General features: G+C 35.9%; 2 protein-coding genes across 4 annotated transcripts; both read left to right on the plus strand.

Annotated features, from left to right (window-relative positions):
* Window positions 1-472: 472 nt before the first annotated feature.
* On the plus strand, window positions 473-6563 carry LOC139960295 (uncharacterized). Its single transcript, XM_071958561.1, has 2 exons — window positions 473-959; window positions 3658-6563. Exon 2 carries the CDS (start codon window positions 3660-3662, stop codon window positions 6171-6173), a length of 2514 nt encoding a protein of 837 aa, XP_071814662.1. The 5' UTR covers window positions 473-959; window positions 3658-3659; the 3' UTR covers window positions 6174-6563.
* A 4136-nt stretch (window positions 6564-10699) lies between these two features.
* LOC139960298 (uncharacterized) lies at window positions 10700-17632 on the plus strand. Of its 3 annotated transcripts, none has more exons than XM_071958572.1 (3): window positions 10700-10858; window positions 13128-13419; window positions 15833-17632. In XM_071958572.1, the coding sequence occupies exons 2-3, from the start codon at window positions 13137-13139 to the stop codon at window positions 16075-16077; spliced, it is 528 nt and encodes a 175-aa protein (XP_071814673.1). In that variant the 5' UTR covers window positions 10700-10858; window positions 13128-13136; the 3' UTR covers window positions 16078-17632. The 3 variants fall into 3 exon arrangements, with proteins under 3 accessions (XP_071814673.1, XP_071814672.1, XP_071814674.1); XM_071958571.1 differs by having other exon boundaries at window positions 10737-10924; XM_071958573.1 differs by having other exon boundaries at window positions 10744-10893.
* The last annotated feature ends 3783 nt before the right edge of the window (window positions 17633-21415 follow it).

Below are 21415 nucleotides of genomic sequence, written 5' to 3' on the forward strand. Positions count from 1 at the left end.
CTACAATTTGCAGATTTAAGCATTTTGCATTAAAGCGTGATCCGGATTCTGTTAAAATGTGCACGAAACCTTCAGTAGTGCGGTAAGTCCAGTCCATCGTTATGTATAGGTTTTACTATATACTTCCTTCTCAGTAGGAACTGGTCGAAAGTGTAACACTTGCTAAGAAATCATAACACACATCAGTTTCCCTTAATTAACGTTTACTACCCTTAACCAGTTTTAACTGATAAAGCAGCGAGGATCGGTTAGCATGGATTGAACTACAACATTAAACTATATAGCTATCAATCGAAAGGGAACTTTCAAGATGTTTCGTAGGCTACATAATATTACATTGAGTCCAATACAGGAAACGATATGTTTCTGCAACAACTGCTGGAAGCCTAGAATGGAATAAACAAATCAGGGATAGGTCAAAGGGTACATAATTGGCACCTGCTTTTATTTTTCCACTCAGTTCTCCAAGTGTCTCCATTGTGAATCATTATGATTATATTTACTAAAAGAGTAAAATGGTTTACTATGTAAGTTTTGTATATTCTTCTATATCTCTTAATAAACTGAGTTGATTGACACGAAGTAGTTCTATTTACATAATGCAATCGCTTTCAATTTCACGCATACGTTAGATATTTTACTTTCGTTTTAACCAGTTGTTCTTCCTGATTTATGCTAGGTTCAGCGCATATGTACATCCATAGTTCATATAGCTAGCTATACCGACAAATCTTATGTATACATTAACAAGTACAGAGACAGCTTAACGGCCAAGAACTCTCAAATTAGCAATGTGTAGTTATTGCTACAGGTTTTGTGTTAAACCTTATCACTTCATACTGCGAATGAGTATTTTATGAACGGAATTGCAAATTTCTTCTAAAGGTGTTTTCATCTTTATGATAACAGTCGTCCGGCGGGCAAGAGTTACTCCTAACTGTCATATAAGATAACCAACGGTAAGATGATATGAAATATTTTATGTTGCACTATTTTGTCTGCATTTGTATGTGCATCTGTGTGATTGTTTGTATGTATGTTGTTACATTTGATTGTAAAATTATTCCTTTTAGCTAAATTTATATACCTTAATAGTGCGCTTTAACCTGATAAGCAGAAAACAAGAACTCCAATTGAAAAGTATTTTAACTGTGATACAGTACATATATCAAGCGCACTAGATTGACAGAGTTTATGTTTCACCATGGGGTATTAATATTACCAAAATGTTAATTTCAAAGGAAACTGTGTATATATTATCCATAATGCGATTAATTCGGAGAATTGACTATAATCTATTGCTCATCAACAAAATAATCATCACTCTAGAACCTAGCAATGTATGTAATAAAATGTAAAGATTCGATCAATATGATCTGTGTGAGCACAGTAACATTTTCTATCGTTGGGTCAATAGAGGTACGTCATAACGCCCATTTCTTAATGACCCCATCCCCCCCCCTCACTCATAGAACATGGGTAAACCCGTTCACACACAGCTGCTTAAGATTAAAGAAGCAGCAAGACCAGTCTGATCTTTTCTTTGGTTGCTATCATGCTTTAATATTTTACTTCTAGCACTACACCTATAAAATAAAGGCTTGCAAAAAATATTCGATTCATTGAAGAGAGCTCTTGGTGTTTGAGCTTGTCATACATTTTACCCTTACATTTTCTGCTACTCTTGGTGGCATTTGAAAATGATTTTAACAAAAGTAAGGTTTTGATATTTACACGAGTTATACTGCTCACTTTAAAGTATGAAGGGTAAATCATGCACAGACAAACCGGTAACAAAATAAATCTCACCTCCAATTATCATATAACAAAGCTTCAAAAGAAAACCCTTTTCAACCAGGACATCTAACAAACAGAGAAAATTGTTACTAGCTGTTTTTGTAATTTATCTACAATCTCGTGATCAAAATGGTAGATATGTTTGAATTTCTCCTTTAATTCTATATGGGTTAGTCCCGGACGAACAGTTTGAACAGTTAATGAGATCTGCGACGTTACTTGACATAACATTTAAACATGGTCATGTTGTTGTCCAACTCTTCACTTGTGGGACAAACTGTTTAATTTTTACTTCCATTATACACGTAAAGTTGTTCGGAGAACTAAACGAGGGTACCACGCTTACGACAGCTTCATAACCTGAACATTTTATGGCGACATAAAGTTTTAAAAGGAATGACTGGAAACGAAACGGACATTTTTTGTCTTTTCAATTCCATGTTTATACTTATTTGGTAATAGTAAAGGGACAACTTCTTTGTCTAACAAATTTAACGTTTCATGGCTTCATTCCAACCATGTAGATCCAATAATATGATGAAGTTTGTAGGCAAATTAGAGCAATTACAATTAAGCAATAAATTCAGCCAAACTATTATATATGTACAGTAAGCTAAGCTAAAACTGCATTGCTATGAAAGTGTGGTAGGTGTAACTTAATGTGATAAGTACATTTTAATCATAAATAATACTTTGCTTTATTGTTCTAATGTGTTTTGAAGCAAAAATAACCATATAGCTGCTTCAAGTGGGTTTGGTGATCATTTTGGCAGTCATTTCCCCTTAAACATTTATATAAAGCAACGTAAAGAAGACGCAACGAAGTCTCCGTGTATTCGTTATGCGTAGGGAGGTTATCATTATCGTTGAACGAAATTAAAGAGAGACATAAACCAAAACATCATTATCAGACTAATTTATAGAACTAAAAAATGAGTTTGTAAGTCTCTCATTTGCAGAGTGAGAATTTAAACACATCTAAAAATGAAATAGGCATTAATTTAAGTTGATTTTGTTCTTCTTTACCCTCAGAGGTGTTTTTATATGTTGCATATGAAATATTTCTAAAATGAAACTTCCACTTGACTGTGGTTTCACTAACAGCAACATGTATGCGTTTACCTTGAAAGAATTAATACAAAGGAAACGGCTTTCACTTCCTTGTATAGGTAGCAAAATGATATCCTACAGACATGTCTACTAAAGTTTAGCAGTGCGTATACTGTCTTTAAATATTATCTCGGTTAAGAATTGCTTTTGGCGATTATTACCAAACTGACCAAAAACAACTTATTGGCAACCACGCAATGAAGAAGTTTAAACTATACTATTATAATTTATCTTGGGCTAAACGGCTACAATAGTGGCAATATAGTGTTGTTTTGAAAGTGATTTGTCATTTGTTGACTTTCCAGCATATTGAGCTGAATGGCTGATGAGCTTCCTATATCTTACACATGGAACGACTTAATTTCATGTCATTTAAATCCTTCCAAAGTTTGGATATTTGTTATATACGTTGTCCATTAGATGATGTGTATCAGTCTAAATACTCATTGGACAGTTAAATGAATGTCAATTACAATGCTGTAACTAGATTGATCTCTTAATCAGACTGAGGAGTCTCCAGTGTTGAATACTAAATGGAATAAAACTTTCAATGTGAACAGCACAATGAGCATCTCATGTATACATAAAGTGAGTGCATTTACTTTGATATGGTTAATGCATTAGTATATAGTTAATTTTGTTTCATTAGAAAGTATGCATTCAGTACAGTAGGTCTTATGCATTCGTTTGTCTCGTCGAGACAGTAACTGCTCAGTGAAATATGTAATTTTTCTTCCGATTTCTCTACAGCTATGGGAATTGTCTTTAATGTGGTGATCCTAATTGCGCTCTTCTCCATTACCATCTTCGGTAGATGTCCGGATCACTCTACGGGGACGCTTTGTTCATCCTGTGAGAATAACACAGCAGATTGCAGTAACAGATGTATAGGAAACTCACCGTATTCTAATAATTACTTAACACATATTTGTGAAGGTATATATGACAACATCGATCTTTCCTTTAATAAATTAATTCGTTGTGAATGCCCCGTTAGTGGTCCTAGCGTTATATCTTTAAACATATCACATAATAACATATCCTTCGACAATTGCTCAAACTGGGAAGGTTACTGTGGATCCTTTTTTCGTCGCTTACGAACAATAGATCTAAGCTATAACAGAATACAACAAACTTGCAACGCCTCTGCATTTGGTTTCATCAAGTTGGAAAGCGTGAATCTGAGTCACAACGAGATAAAATCTTTGGATAGTCTTCCTTTTGTGACCTCAGCCAAAAGACTGCAAACACTTGATGTAAGTCACAATATGATAACATGTGTACCATCAACATTCTTCATAGAGAGAAATAATCTTATTAAAGTTGATCTTCGCTTCAATTTCATTCAAAAGATCGCATTACACTTTGATATCTCCGACCAACGGTTGTGTGATTCAGACAACAAATTATGTATAATCATTTCGGGAGAAATTTTGAGCAAATTAGACGTCTCGCTTATCATTGAAAAGAGCTACACATGTGCAGAGTTGAGAAACCAAACTCTTTGTGATGGTACTCTGGAATATCTTTACCCCAACTCGAATAACTTGAGTTGTAACTCAACGTCAAAAGTTTTAGAGAGCACCTTCATTCCTTCAAATATAGAAAATCAGTTAGCATGTCGTTGCCAAGGTAATATATGCGAACAAAATGAAAGCAGCATACAGCAACCTTCATATATTGTATCTTGCGTAAATATCGATGTCACAAACGCACCACTTATGACTACAGTTCCTCTCACGACTCAACCACAGGATACTAGTGAATCGACAACGCAAACAGTTTATACAACGTTGAGTATGAATGTGGTTATTTTTTGCTTTTTTTTCGTGGTCATTTTTATGGTCATCAATATAGTATTTGTCTGTCTTTCAATCCAATTTGTCACCAAAAACGTATTAGAAACAGGGAAACATTGTCCACAAGATTCTCAAAACATTAATCCACAGTACGGACCTAAACTAGGCATTACTGCTAACTTGGGATCGCCATCCACACTAAATACGCCGTTATTTGAAGAATATAATGAAATTCCTTCTGCTGCAGATGACAACCTCCGTCGTGGTTCAGTTTCTGATGGAAAACACATGGATGAGTCCCTCGATCGTAGCGTAACCATAGAGCAACCGATAGATGTAGCAAATCTTGCCAGAGACGACGTTATGTGTTGTGAAGCATTGCCAATCGTACAAACATTACAGCGAAATCCATGTTACGGCCCAAGTGAAACTGAGATTGACCGATCACAAATGAATATTGTTGATTTGTCTTTATCTACTGAAGATGCAGAAAACGGTATATTTCAAACTAAAGCTGATATAGAGCCTCGCGGCAATCTTTCATCACACTCCTCAAAACTGTCACGCGGGTTCGTAGTACCAGCTTCTTTAGTTATGAGCGACAACACTGAGGAGCTACCTGGTACTGTATCAAATCTTCTAAAAAGGAATCCATGTTACCAGGCAGATACATACTCCTGTAAAGCTACACTGACAAACAGTGAGAGTTCTCGTGTGACCAAAAGCATTTCAGAATTACATCTTAACGTTTCGGCAGCTGAAGAAGTAACAGAGTCAAGTATTTATTCCGAGCCTTCACCTCTTATTTGGTCTGAACATTCACAACATCCGTCTGATTTTGACCAAACGTTATCATTCAAACAAGATCAAGATAACGATGTTGTTGACCATTTATCAGTAAAACAAACCCTTCAGAAAAATCCCTGTTACAGTTCGAATGTTCAAAACAGTGCCTCTTCGTTTACCGAACAACTGGATCCCGAAGAGAACGGTTTGGGACTCTCTGTTCACTCACCATATTCAACCATTGAGGAAGAAGATATTGACCATAGCAATGAACTACTTAATGAAGACCGATTTGCAAATGATTCTTTAAATCCAGAACAGTTACATAGAAATTCACAACATTCCTTTGATTTTGGTCAAACGTTATCATTCAAAAATGATAAAGATAACGTTTTCGTAGACCACCTATCGGTAAAACAAACCCTTCAGAAAAATCCCTGTTACAGTTCGAATGTTCACAACAGTGCATCTTCGTTTACAGAACAACTAGATCCTGAAGTGAACGATTTAGGACTCTCTGTTCACTCACCATATTCAACCATTGAGGAAGATAGTAGTAGACACAGCGATGAAATACTTTATGAAGACCCAAATCCAAACCCAGAACAGTTAGATGAAGCTCTTAAAAATCCATCTGTTGATTGTTGTACGAGCAATGAGTCAGAAAAGGACCATTTGTAGCCTTCAAATTAATGTCTTTCCTTTATATTGTAGATAACATCTTTGCAGTAATTTATTACTTTACTCATTAATGGACGCAGATATAACCACACATTCCATGATGAAGTGCATTTAGGTTTTAATCATAATAGATGAATAACAATCAGTAATATTAACTAATGACAACAAAGAGTATTTCGTTATATTGGTTGGATGTTAACATTTAAATTACATATATATGTTATATATTCTTCCTTCTTTATTTTTGTTGGACAATTTGTACCAAAACCGTTAACTCAGCGAGTAGTGATGAAAGTTAATTTTAAAATTAATAATCCATTAATGATTAAAATGGATACATTTCGGAGTTTGAGTAAATCGATAGAAAATAAAACTTTTCTTCTGTGTATATCATCTTTGTTCTTGTGATTTGTTGCTATATTGGTTATTACTCTGTAATTATGGTATTGTTGGGATACTGCATTAGATGTGGGATGTTATGCAATAAAGCTCATGCTTGAAACATGGTCGTTACAATTTACAGATCACGTTGTACCGTGAAGTTATTTGCCTGGCTATTTGCGAGATAGAACCAGCAACAAGATAGCAAAGTTCTTCTCTTTTGAAAAAAGTTGACTGAATCGACAGTTCAAAATATTCCATACTGAACAAATATTTACGAGTTATAGTCCCTTTGATAATACGACGGTTTGACTGACTACTCTCTTGAAATATGTTACGTGGTATGCTAACGACATCTTCCTAATTAAGACATACGCAGTCGTCAGTATATTCGTGTCCCCGGAAATGCATTAATTCTTCTCATACAGGGCATATCTAGTGCAGTGTAATCCTGAAACTCATTCGTGCCATCTTAAGATAAAGGGACTTGTTCTCCTTGAAAGTGCACACACTGTGTTATATGACTATCAATATAAATGAAAATCAGTGGCGTAGCCGAAAGGGGAGAGGTGGGTGTAAGTGGGGGGCGGGTAGAATTATACAACACAAATGTAGTTAAACTGATGGAAATGTTATCTTAATGTTGCATTAAAGCCCTCTTGCCGAAACAATCATTCTAAAGACATCAACAGTCGAAAATTCAGCAACAATGTTGCAATGGTGGAAAAACACAGCATCCTTTTGCATCTAAGCACCTACCTACCGTTTTCACCAAATCACTAATTAGCCAAAAGGGGAGGAGACAGTTCTCCTGCACTAAGGGACGTAGCTAAGGCCTGATGATTGGGGGTGGGGGGTGGGGTGTAGTCGCTGAAATTCCAACTGGATGGGTTTTGAAGCCAGAAAATTCCGACTACTGCATTTTACCCCCCACCCCCCCTGCACTAATCGTCAACGAAACGGTAAGTGTCAGTCAGACACCCCATCTTTCGCGACTGCACTTTGTTCCGAACTTTTTTCGATACATTTGTACCCACTGGCCCTCACTTCACAAACTTATTAATCTCTCTGGTTAGGCAAGTATGCAACTGAGTATAAGTTATCTGCTTGAAGGCTACATACACTACTAACTATAAAAGCTATGTTAACGTAACAAAGAGGATTTTTTTCAACAAATTATATTTGACGACATAATGAATTACCAGAAAATACAGTGCATTTTCCTAGCTCGCTTAATATAAAAAAAAAATGGGGTGGGGCTTTTTATCACTCACATGAACAATCTGCCTATCATCTTCGTTTCATCAAGGACCAATAGAGTTCTTATAAATAAGTATGAAAACATACTATAAAAACATCAAGTTTTTAGTGGTTGCGGTTCTCACGTAGGCCTATATAAATTCAATATGGACAAATTCGGTTACAAATACTATTGACTAGCATTGAGTGTTTTAATTGTATACCACAACCAGGAATTGCACGGGGAGGGGGCACATTTTGCAATTGATATGGGGGAGGGTCTTTGAGAAATTTTGGAACAATTGAAGGTCTTAGATGCGATCTGGTGCAATGTTTTGCCAGTTTCATCATTATCATATGATATCATATTATCAACGATTTTGTTTCCGGTTTGAATTATTCTTTTACATATTACATCAGAAAGACAAACATATATTGCTCTTTTACATATTTTTCCAGTAGGATGATTCTTGTTTATTGTCCAATGTCTGGACTTTAATACATTTGACGAACTTAGCAGATGGACAATGCTAATTTTCATATTTAGCAGTGTAATAATTATTTAAATATATATAGAAAGTGCATATCACGTACGATTGCTAGCTTAGCTTCATAACATGCTATCCGTGCAACAACTTATGACGAATCATAAAGGATGAGAACGAACGTTGTCGTCATCGTTGTGCATACGGTTCGTGACTGCGGTTAGATAGGCTATATGTTTTTTCAAGGGCGTAGGAACCGGGGGCTGGGATGGCGCCAGCCCCCCCCCAGTGAAAAATGTGGAGGGGCGGTAGTATCATTCCGCCCCCCCCCCCCCCGGCTTCGCAAGTCAGAAAACTCCTTTTTCATTTCGAAATGAGAAAAAAAATCTCATTTGGAGCACCAAATTGCATCTAAGACCTGGTGAAAATACAAAATTAAGTTTACAAAATGGAGTGGGTGTTGAAGTGTGCTATATTGCACCAAATTGCATCTGAGGCTACCTGGAAATGAAAAAAATTGGTGACTGAAATGTGGGAGGGGTCTAAGGGGAGGGGATGTCCCCCAATTTTTTAGTTTTGAAACATCCTTAGATGCATTCTGGTGCATATTTTAAGTCAAATTTGACTTGCCGACGGATCTGGAAGTGGTGACTGAAATGGGGGAGGGGTCTAATTTTTAGGTTAAATTTTTAGTTTTGAAACGTCCTTAGATGCCATCTGGTGTATATTTTAAGTCAAATTTGATTTGCCGACGGATCCGGAAGTGGTGACTGAAATGGGGGAGGGGTCTAAGGGGAGGGGGTGTCCCCCTCCCGTTTGGAAAATTTTTAGTTTTGAAACGTCCTTAGATGCAATCTGGTGCATATTTTAAGTCAAATTTGGCACGGAAGAAGCTCCCGTTCTCCTTTTCTCTATTCATCTTTCCTTCTCTCTTCCCCTTCCGCTCTCTTCACCTTTTCTCCTTTTGCCGACAGACCCAAAATTTGCCGACAGCGACCAAATTATTTGGGGGTGTGACACCCCCCCCCCCACACCCCCTCCCCCCGCTCGCTATGCCCCTGGTAGGCATGTATGTTACTACGATTATAATCGAGTTCACGGAGCTGACGAGTATCAAGATCTAAAGAGCACTGACAAACTACCATGCAAAATAACCAACAGTTTTTAACATATTTCGACCCTGAAAGAGGAGGGCAGTTGCTTCCACTGCCCCCCCCCCCCAACCCCTGGCTACGTCCCTGCTATATACTGAACTTACTTGAAGCTAGCGAACATGGTCAACCCATCCAATAGCAATATTAGTACATAAATAAACCGAATTGAAGCTGGCGAACGTTGTACGTACAGTAGTTCTATAAGGCATTTTCTCAAAGTGGCAAGGAAAACGTGGTAAATATGACTGATTAAAGGTCAATTTTGACTGAAATTTTTCAATTTTCAGGTCATTCACAATCACAGGAATATATTCATGAATAGGCCAATGAAAATAAAAGTGATAAAGTCGGAAATTCCGACTGTCGCACTCCAATTTTCCAACTATCGTCAGTTTTACCAAGTTTGGGGGTGAGACCCCTCCCCCCCCCCCAGACTCTCTCAGCGACGTCCCTGCCTGCACCTCAACCCCTCTCGTGAACGATAAAATCCTGTCCTCCTCACTACAAAGTAGGTGGTCACCTCTGCGTAGAGCCTTTTTTCGTGACATCAAAGTCATCAATATAGGCGTTAATTAAACCTTAATTATTCTGACTCTCACACTTGAACAGGGGAAAAATGGCTCTGAATGGACACTTTTGTAGCTTCGCTAGTTCTTTCCGGAAGTTTGGTTTGCTCAAACTGCCTGATATTGCATCGTTTTATAAGGTGGTCTATGATGCAAGGCAAAACTCTGTTAAACATGGAGATTGTAAACTATTCTGCATGATAAGCTTAAGCTTGTCAAATTCAGTTAGTATAGCCTCTTTCGGAAAATGAAAGGAATAGCAGCCACTTCAGAAAGAAAAACAGTAGGCTGCATTTTACAATTTGTGCAGAAGAAAACGCAAGAAACCACAAGGGCTTTAGCTTCATTGGCTCAAATAACGGCAACTTTAACTTATCATAGTTGGTTTACTCGTCTACATATCTTGTATCAACATGTAAGCGAAGCAACAGAAATTACATAATGTGGTAAAGGTTTGTTAATTGCTTTTCGTTACTTTATAACAGGTTTTACATGTTATCAAGCAAACTTGGAATATAAACTGTAAGCCCGGCTAATCTTTCGCATAAGCCCGTTCTTTTTAACACCACAAGTACCTCTACTCATGCTCTTCAACATGCAAGCCACAAAAACCAGATGCTTATTGAAAACATATAAAAAAAAGGTGCCCTCCTGCTGCTTTTTGGTACTTTTCCTGAACACTCGGGCGGATTCGTAATGCTCTAATTCGAGTGTGCCACCGTAAACAAACATTCGTGGAACCAGTACATGTATGCCATGTACAGTCAACTTACAAATGTTCCACAGTTGTTATTTCAATAAACGCAGTTTACAAAAATACTTGTTCAAATCTTTATAACTTTTTCTCCTTTGTTAATAGGGTAAGGTTGCGAAAGATTTCTGATTGAGAATGCTGGTATACTTTCTATAGACTACGTCATTTAAGTGTAAATACTTATCAAGAAAATGGATTTTCGTTACGTAACGTTTACGCTACAGTATTTCTAACGTTAGGATAGCCTTAAAGCATAGCCAGGGCCTGTGTAAACCTAGCCTATTCATATTGTTTTTGCAAGTTCACTTGTATACAGTCTATTAGTATTAAGGCCAGGTCTAATCTAAATTACTGTGTACCTGTGTACGGTTCTAGCTAACAATATTATAACTTAGAAGTGTTACTCTGACATTGTACTACACATGATTAGGCCTATTATGACAGGTTCTCAATATATTTTTACAAAAATGAACCCGAACAATGTTGTAAATTTGCAAAACCATATAAAACATCACTATCAAAGTGGGTGTTACTCCTTTTGTGTTACTGTTCGCTTACTTACATCTGGTACTGTGGTAGTGCAACCTGCTAGACTCTTATTTGAAAATGTCAGTTTGCCAGTTCAAAGTCTAAAGTGCATAATAATTGGACCAACTGTGCTACCTGTTTCAGACCTTACAGCTCAGACTTCAGTGTGGTCCAGACCCATACCATATTATGTGTGTTACTGTTAGAATAAATTACACACTGCAAGATGGTGGGTTGGTTTTTAGGGACCCATTAAGTACTAAATAGTGATGAGAACAAGACTGAAAACAATACTGCTTGGTCTAAGCCTTGACTACCGGGCCCAGTACTTCATACAAATCACTATAATATTGTTCTCCATGATCAGAACTTTACATTTTTATTTGAAATAATGAAAGGGAGGAAAACATTCATGTGTATCCTTCCGTTGTTTTATCATTTGGTCATATTTTCCCTATCTTGATGTGTTTAAGTATAAAATGTGTTACTATTCTTACCCTAAGCAATGTCTCTGTATTGTGTATTGCAAAATTTTCAATGCAACAAAACTTGACCTTTATTCTCTTGGACAGCTCATATGTTGACCACTCCCATGTCAAATTTAGTTAAACATTCCTCACAAAGTTGAACAGAACATTTGCATAATTGAAAGAGTCAAGCAATGTGATTGGTTGGTCCATAATTACACATACAGATCACCATACACTAACAAAAAAGTTTGATTGATGTAGTTTCTACGAACTTCTCATCTAAGCTATAAATAACCAGGACCTCCTGGAGCTCTAACAAGTCCTAGTGCACAGCAAATGTAAGAAAAGGTTGGATAGGTCTAGGGCAAATATGGTATCGTGGTGCGGTGTACTGTAAATGCCGTAATTTTCTTGACAGAATGTTTAGGTTTGTTAATTATGGTGTTAATTGTCTCCCTTTGATTAATTATGCAATTTTAAGCAAATATACCCAATTAATTACGCAAGCCACATTGTCATGAGTATTTTATTCAATGGGGCATTGCACTCAGACTGTTAGGCTTGTAAGTTTGTAGTATTTTCAACTTTATTAAGGGTTGTACAAGGAGTTAGAAACAAGATTTAGGTTTAGGTTGTCCAATCATTGTAATAATGTAAGCCTAATATCAATTCTATATGTAACAGCCTTGCAGTTCCCTGAAAATAAGTCACAAGGGTAAGAAGATTCCATGTGCTTTTTTTTTCTTTTTACGGAAAACCTGTTATATGCAATTGGTTACACTAAATGTGTTGTTATGGTGATATGGAACAATTTGTTCAAGTTTTAACATTTTAAATTCAGACAGGAAGAGAAAGAAATCCAAGTAGTTATGGCTGTTTAACAGTGAGCCTTTACTTAATTCATACTTTCAACTTAAACTTCTGCATTAACTGCTAATACCAATCTGTTTTCTGTTCCTTGGTCACATTTGCTGTTGTTGTTCAGTTCTTTGGTCTTTAAAAATTCAAGATATGCATTTTATGCATATATGCAAGTTAAAGTTAAACCCACATATCAAAGTGTGCACAATTGCAATCAAAATTTCCTTGGCCCCATAAATCGTTTACTGATCTCTAATAAAGAAGTCCAAGTTGTAAGTCATATTTATGTTACAGATCTTATCTACTGAGGAATTGTTGGGAGTACAGTAAGAAAGATGCAAATTGCTGCTTTTCATGTAACTAGAATTTGTCCAGGTCAAGAACAGTCAAACCTAGTTTGTTATCCCTGTATGTATGACCAATGAAGTATATACTATCGTGTTTCCCTTATTTAGTTATGATAATTTTCCTTTTTCTTTGTCGCTGTTGTTCATGTTACTTTATTTTCATTTTCAGTAAACAGCAATGGAATCACAAGGAGGAAATTTTGAACTTCACAGGCAAGGAGACAATCGGTCACTTAAACAGGAGATATTAGAGCTAGTGATGGGAGCAGGAGAATATATTACGGAAACATTCAACTTGCAAGAATACACAGATAACGCCAAGAACTTTATTCGGACGAATCCCTTCATTTCCAGTTTCCTCGCCATCTCTTTAGCCACCTGCCTTATTCCAGTTCTGACCTTCCTCATCTTTGCATTCTCTACTCTGTTTGTTTCTCTGGTCATTCTTTTATTGATTGCAGGTGAGTTTTTAAGATTTAAAGGTCTGTTTACACAGTGCGAGTATGAGTGCGTGGTCCAACACAGCGCTCTCATTTGATCTGTTTTGTAAATGTGGATCAGTTCCAGGGATTTGAACCCCGCCATAGCCTAGGACCAGCAAGGTATCCGACCCCATACTCAGAGTCGAATCCAGCTCTGGATCGACTTTGTTTGTGGCAGCTATTTGAGATTTGCATCTTTATCATATAGACAAGTGATGTTGGTTGGGTTTGCTTCTCCTTTGAGATAAAAAATGTCAAGTTTTTGCTTTAAATACTGATATTAACAGAGAATAATATAGAGGTGTCAGTTAAAATTCATATAAACCTTCACAGTGTGGTAAAGTATGTAGTATTAGAACGGCTTGAACTCATTTTTAAAGCTCGATGAGTTATTCAGTAGTGATTACCAGTGCTGTGGCCGAGTGGATAAAGGCGGTGGCATTTGAAGCAACGAGGCTTAGCAATGGGGAGGTTCGGGTTCGATTCCCGGCCAGGTCATAGTAAGGTGGGTTTTTTCATCCAAGAGCAATCTACGGTCTTCCCATCGGAAATGACTTTCTAACATTGAAAAGATTCCAAATTTGAGTTAAAATGTTGAATTGCGGGTTTCTTCCATGTTTGTGGTCGCTTAAGCATCCTAAAAATAGCTGCTGATTATTATAATAATTTTAAGTATTAAAGTTGGCCTGACGTTTCGATCCTAGCAGGATCTTCTTCAAAGGCTAAATGACTTGTAACTTACTTTTACACATTCTCTTACACAGGCTCTCTAGTGGATCAGCAGTTTGCCAACAGTTTCATTTTATTCTGATTATTATTATAATTATAACTCAAAGAGTGAACAGTATTTAACAAAATCTTGTGTTAAAGTTGCAAGTTTGCCTCACTCCAAGTAAACTCATATTCTCCCATTATTCTTGGATACCCCTCAATCCAGGGAGCAACAATTCCCTTCTCACTCTAGGGCGAAGATCTGTGTGGATATAGTGGTAGTAAGTTGAGTTGAGTCTTGTCTATGTGACATGCTCAGTGATTAACCTCCGCCACGTATCACGATCTTGTGCAAGGTTCATTGCTTCCTCGAAATTGTTAATGTTAACGTCCTTAAATTGCGACTTTATCCCGGGCCTTGCTACTGGTTAGCAGTATGTCTCATTGCTTCTCTTAAAGCAACCTTTGCTGGAGCGTCCTCTTGGAGTCTTGCTACATGACCGAAAAATCTCAATCTTCTATGTGCGACTATGGATGACCAAGGTGTTTGGTTGGTCTCATGTAGAGCTCATTGTTTGATAACCAATTGTTGTTGGATATTGTTATTGTGTGGATATGGCCATCCTAATTCAAGAGTTTGTAACGTAAAATTGATATTTAGACCCTCGCAGTGTGAAAAAGTATGTAGTTATGAAGAGTAATTGTATTTTAATGCTCCACAGGTTATTAAGTAGTGATTTAATCTCCAAGAACGAACAGCATATTGAAGAAAAATATAGTGTTGAAGCTGCCATTTGTGATTATTTACTGCTTTCTCTCACTGACAAGTTATGTTACATTCACACATACTTGGATATGTCAGATCAGTCTAACTTTGAAATCTGTGTGGTCATAGCCATCCTAATTAGAGAGAACTTGATAAATTTCAATTAAAATTCATATCTCCTTCACATTGTGATTGATTATAATGTATTAATGGTTTACAGATAATGGAAAAAAAAATTAGTGGAAATTGTAATTTGTTAAAGTTCCATGGTTCCTATAGTAGTGAAGTAAAGTAGTGATTTAAACTTCAGGAGTGAACAGCATCATCAGATTTTTGTGTCAAAGCCACAATTCTTGGTAGGTTGTCTGGTTATTCTGTCTCACTCTTAGCAGTGATGTAATATTCACACATTTTATATAGCCATCCCGAATGATGAATTGCAAGAAGAAAACAGCAGAAGTTTGGGCGCCAAACACCTTGTATAACAATTTAGGCTTTCACTCGAATTGGCTTATTATGATTCCTGTTTTTGTTTCTGCTGCCATTCAGGAGGACTATTGTTAAACAGTATAGTTAAGTATCACATTTCATTGTCACTTTGATTCCGTGACGCGGAAGAAGTCCATGAACTCACCGACGATGATTTGGTCAATGTGCACACTAACAGTCCCCTTTAAATACAGTTGTACACACAATGCTTCATTGTATTGATACAGTATTACCCAACTGTTTTACAGTCAAAAAGGTCAGAAGTTGTTTGCACTGAGGCAGTCAAGGAGTTCACTTGCAGTTTCATATAATTTGAGAATGACTCCTCACAAATTCACTCTCTTTCTCTCTTCTATTTTTATCTAATTTCATTTTCAACATTTTAAGTAATTTCCTCTTTCTATTTTGTATGTTTCCCTTCGACAGGTTCAATCATATCCTTCGCTGGACTTGTGCTTCTCTTTGTGCTAGGGGGATGTCTGACATTTTCGTTCGGTACGTCGGTCGCCATGGCTTTGACCTTCAGAGTAGTCTCCGCTTTGTTGAATATGTTTCAGCGAGGTCAGTCTAGCAAATTATCTAGCCAACCAACCCCTGGGATTCTGGTCTCAAATTTGTCTTCAAAATCAGACAGTGGCAGACAGGAATCGGATGAATCCAAAGAAAAGTGAAGATTATTATTATTTTATTTTTTTTGCAAGGTTTGCAGTGCTATCAGTGGCAGGGCTCGAAATCAACCAACTTCAGCGAGGTTAGATTGTCAGTTTTAGGTTCCCTTGAAAGAGCATTGCTAATCATATGGACATTCATAAAGTACAGTATCTGTAGGCTGTGGGCTTTCAAGTCACAGTCAAGTATCCCTTCACAGGAAGAATTTGCAACGTTGAGCGCAATATATAAGATTTATACTAAATCTGTCTTTACTTTCGGAGTGTTTCTCGATAGCTTTTAAAGTCTCTTCAGAACATGATTAAGTAAACTACATATGAAGAGCACTTTGCTCTTTTACAACCCCCTAATAGACGTTTCTATATGTAACATGATTAAAAGGCATCGTCTAATGTGTTAGATACAGTGAAAGTTATACAGTACTCTGTCATTAATTAACTTTTATGAGGTGGAAAGACCTAGGTACACCTACTTGTTTAATTAATTGATCATACAAAAGTCAAGTGTGCTATAGGGAAGTAATTATCTCACTTTTGCTGTGGTTATTCTACAGTAAACTTTGCTGTATAAATAAACCGATTATTGTTAAGTTTACGTTTAGTTGCTATCATAAGAAATAAAAATAAAACAAAACTGTTAGCAAAGTGCTTATCCAGAGCCTGTCTGAGAGAATGTTAAAAGCCTGACGTTTTGATCCTAGCAGGAATTTCTTCAGAGGCTGAATAACAAGTAACAGTAACAGAAGGGACAAATACATGCACAGAATGCAGACAGGCCCTGCTCATTAACCTGTCTGTATTCTGTGCGTGCATTAGTCCCTTCTGTTCCTGTTACTTGTCATTCAGCCTCTGAAAAGATCCTGCTTGGATCAAGGATCAAAATGTTAGGCCCTCTTACTTTTACACATTTAGTTGCTATCATGTTAGAATTATGTGGATTGGTATGGAAGAAGGGCACCTTCATTATAAATAATCTAAGGGGAAAGCAGACAAGCAGTGAGTCTGTATTCAGATGTACGTACAGTATAGTAGCTTTTTTCTTTTTGTACAAAGGAACAATAGAAGTACAAAAGAACAATACAAAAGAACAATAGAGGAGGCAAAATTTCACAGCCTTCGAAACTCTTGTACAACATCTGAACACGAAAGTATTCTCTGCCTGCCAAAGTGGCCATAATTGATAGCACATAAGTTTAACCAAGTGTATCTATAATTTGTATGTCATCTAGTCATAGCAGCTGATATTTCCACTAACTGATGGAGGTAGTTTAGTTACTAGGACTGGGAAGGGTAGGCTAGAATAATTAATTTTCTTACTTCTTTTCCCTAAAAAAATATATATATATATATATTTGTTTGGGGGGGAGGAATGGGAAAAGTCTTCTGCTTTATTAATAATAATCAACTGGGATATGTTTTCAAACATAAGAGGGCAATTTTGCCACAAGTCAGAAACTTCTGTACAGTGGGAAATTCCTAATCCCTGTTCTTGAAAACTAAGTGGTAAAATAATTTATCATGATAACCCCCCCAAAAAAAGTATCATGATGCCCCCCCCCCAATAAAAAGTGGAAAAAAAAATTAATGTGCTTCAGTCTCAGGAGATGTAATACAGTACTAAAATAACTCTTTGCTATAAAGCACATTATTTTCAATAACAGATTTTGTTTTTAACTGCCAGCCTGGAAACATCAGAATATTCAGCAGGAAAGAGCTGTTAGATGACTTGTGGGGAGTATTCTTCGTAAAGTTCTTTTTGGAAGTTAAAATATGCTTTTAATAGGTTTAGATTTTTTTTCCAGGGTTAAAGTAAACCATTGCATGTGCTAAGGACACAGTTTAATGTTGAAAGTAATCTACCATTTTGTGTGACACAGACCCACCCACCTTTAGTTCAAACTTGTTTTTTATCAGTTTTTATAAATTTTGGAAATTTTGTTATTGAATTTTTCCTGCTATTTTCACAATGTTTATTTTATTCAACTGTTGTATTACATTTCATCCCATCAGTTTTAACAAACTCTAAACAAATACTTTAAAATAAGTCACTTTATAATTGTACATTTGTGTATTAAAAATGAAAATGTAACATAATGTTGAGAAAGGTAGTGATATCTTCATTTTGTTTGAGTTATTCTTTATATTGTAAGTATAAATAAGAAGATATGTTTTATTGCCATACCATTCAAATTGAAAGAAAAAATAAATGAAAATATAACAGCAATTTTTTGAACTTAGCAGGTCCAATCTCTTGCAATTTTAGTTTCTATGAAATTTTGAGATTCATTTTTTTGAAAGTTGACATAGCAATCTTTGTAATATCCTCTCTATGCCACTGTTATATATAGCATACTGTAGTTTGCTTGGTTTGGCTGGAGTTTCTCCTTCATGGCTGAATCAAGTATTTCCTGCAAAATAAAAATATGCATGGTTTCGCTTTTCCCCTATTAGCGTACTGTGTTACACATAACATGTATGTAGCTGCACTGATAGACATTGTACTTACTGTGTTCGTTAGTTTAATTGTAACGGCTTTTTCAAATAGCAATATCAACCTTAATGGAAACGGCTTAAATTGCTACACTGAAACTAAGAATCATCAATTTTGTGGTATTGAGGCATTGTTGAATTATTTCACCCATTTAGGTGAATTATACAGTAAAATTATAAAGCAAAGGTTAGGGAAATGTTTCCTTGCTTCCAGCAGTTTGACTCCCGACTTTAAGAACTTATAATTCTGTCTGTTTATGGTGGAATTTGGTCAAGCCATCGATGAAACCACATAACTGAAGGATAGAACTAAACCACTAAGCAAAATCAGCAAGATTGTTCTTACAGCTATCTTTTAAAGGAGCTTTAATGCCCTTACTATTGCAAATTCACCGTATATCATGACACATAGAACATATGGAAATCACGTGGTGAGTAGCAAGGGATTATGAAGCAGAACAAACAACTATGTAACACTGATAAATAAGACACACAAAAAAATAACCCAAACATAAGTATTAGTTTGTTTTACTGTTTTTTAATATTGTAACTGTTTTTAACTTTCTTTCTCATCATATAATCAAAATGATTCATCAGATATTCTTAGTAAAAAAGTAAAAACAAAAAACTTTAATTGGAAAAGGTTTGTATAAAGACACAGACCTTTGAACCAAAGAGATATTTCAAGGAAGAAAATATTTAGAGTTTAAAAAGAAAGAAAGAAAAAAGTAATAATTTATATTTGAAAGTAAAATAATTAGTTTATGATATTTGATTAATTAAGGGTGGATGTTCGAAAGTTGATATAAACTTACAAACAACTGAGTATATCACATTTAAAGGGGTGGTCTTTGTGACAAATAACAATTTGTGTAAACCCTACCTCCAAACCCACTGAGTAGATTGCTTTGAGTCTTGTCTTTAAGATTTGAACCCTACATAGGTTTTCCCTCTTTGCAGATAAACCCTGCGTCAATACACAATTAAATACTCTAGAAGATCTGTGATGTCACAGTGGCAAATCTTCTGCAATAGTTAATTGCTTTTCTTACATATGTGATACATCTGGAAGGTTTATTAAACCATTCCATAAATTCTCAAGCACAAAACCAGCAATCAGTTTGTGATTATCTCTAATACATAACTGTTTAATAATGGAATAATAATGTATAACTTACACCTGTCATTTTTCACTCACTTAAATTGATGCCAGGTGCATAATATAGAGTGAATTTAACATTTTCTGCATTGGTTAAAATTTTAATAACTCCCTGAATTTGATGACACCAATTTGTAAACATATAGTCTTCCTGGCTATATAATCAAGTCCAGGTAACCAATCCTGTATAAATATTACATAAAATAATAGTCAGAACTGACGCAAGGTTACAACCCACTGCAAAATATATGTTTACCAATTTCACATCATATAAGATAATTCACCATATTTGCCTAATTTTCTGAAATATTACAAGGCTATGTTGTATAAGAGACTACTTGTGCAAGAAAAAGAACTTAATATGTTGAAGCTTTGAAACCAAGGTCATCAGAATTACAAGTGCTACACCAACTGAGGGAATCCAATTGAAAGGGGCTACAGCAATGGTGACAGCCTAACACATTGTCCAGTACACACTTAGGACATGTAGGACAATGTAGATATAAACAAATAGTTAAGTGGGACAAATGTGGGAAGATACAATGACAAGGTAGGACAAAAGTAAGCCTGAAACAGACATAACAACATTATTCATGCTCTAACTGGATTTAAACAAATGTGTGAAATCCAAAATGTGAATATTAATGAGGATTCACAGATGTGCTAAAAACCTACGATTGGTAACAAGTAATAACTGGGGTGAGAGGCTACAATTAATCTCCACACATTGAAGCAAAATTTCACACAAATTGATTAACTGTGTGAAACTTATATACTGGGGATAAACAAACTGAAACCTTGACTAGCAAAGCTTAATAAACCAGCATCCAACCTAAACAAGGTACAGCATAACAGGAAGCAATGTTAAAGAATGAAAGTAGAATTGTTTGCTTTCCTCCTTGTAATAAACTAGTTAAGTCATCACCTGTGACCTCAAGGGAATATTCAGACAGAGGTTTGTGTTGTTATGCTTTCATTTTTAATTTCAAGAGTGTTATTCTCCATGTTTGATAATCATTAAACAACTTGCATTAAACCACTCTCAGCGGCATTAAACCACTCATAGTTACTACAAAAATTGTCCTGTGCATTGGTCGTCTTTGAGATGAACAACGTTCATGGAACAAATTCCATTCAAAAGTACGAAAAACGTACAAAGAATTATATGAAAGTATAATATTGTAACATTCTCTATGGGATATTATAGAGTAACCATATTACAGGATAGGCAGTCTTCATTATAAAATTGAAATATATATACAAGGCATTTTCTCTCCATGGAGACCTAATGATACATTCTCTTCCATCGTTCCATACTTTGCTTTCAAAAACGTTGCAAAGTACACTGGAAGTTGCAATAAAAGTTTAACTTGACGTCCTCTCATGCTCAATATTCTCGTGTATAATAAGAGCAACTACACTGAAGAAATGTCACTTACAAAGGGCTGTAAGAAAGACTTTGAGCAAATCTACAAAATTCCACCAAAAATTATGTTAATTTCGTATAGAAAATGGAATGTCTCATGATCTTTTGGAATGGTCAGAAAAGGTGACAATACAACAAACAATGGAAAAAAAAAAAAAAAATTCCAATTTCTCCAAAAATATTGAATCTTGTAATTGCCTTTGGCGATTGGTTTCAGATTCTGTTTTAGTGTATTGACAAATTATCGGTGGGAAATTGGTATACTG

Source organism: Apostichopus japonicus, chromosome 19 (genome assembly GCF_037975245.1).
Source record: "Apostichopus japonicus isolate 1M-3 chromosome 19, ASM3797524v1, whole genome shotgun sequence".
Classification (NCBI taxonomy): Eukaryota; Metazoa; Echinodermata; class Holothuroidea; order Aspidochirotida; family Stichopodidae; genus Apostichopus; species Apostichopus japonicus.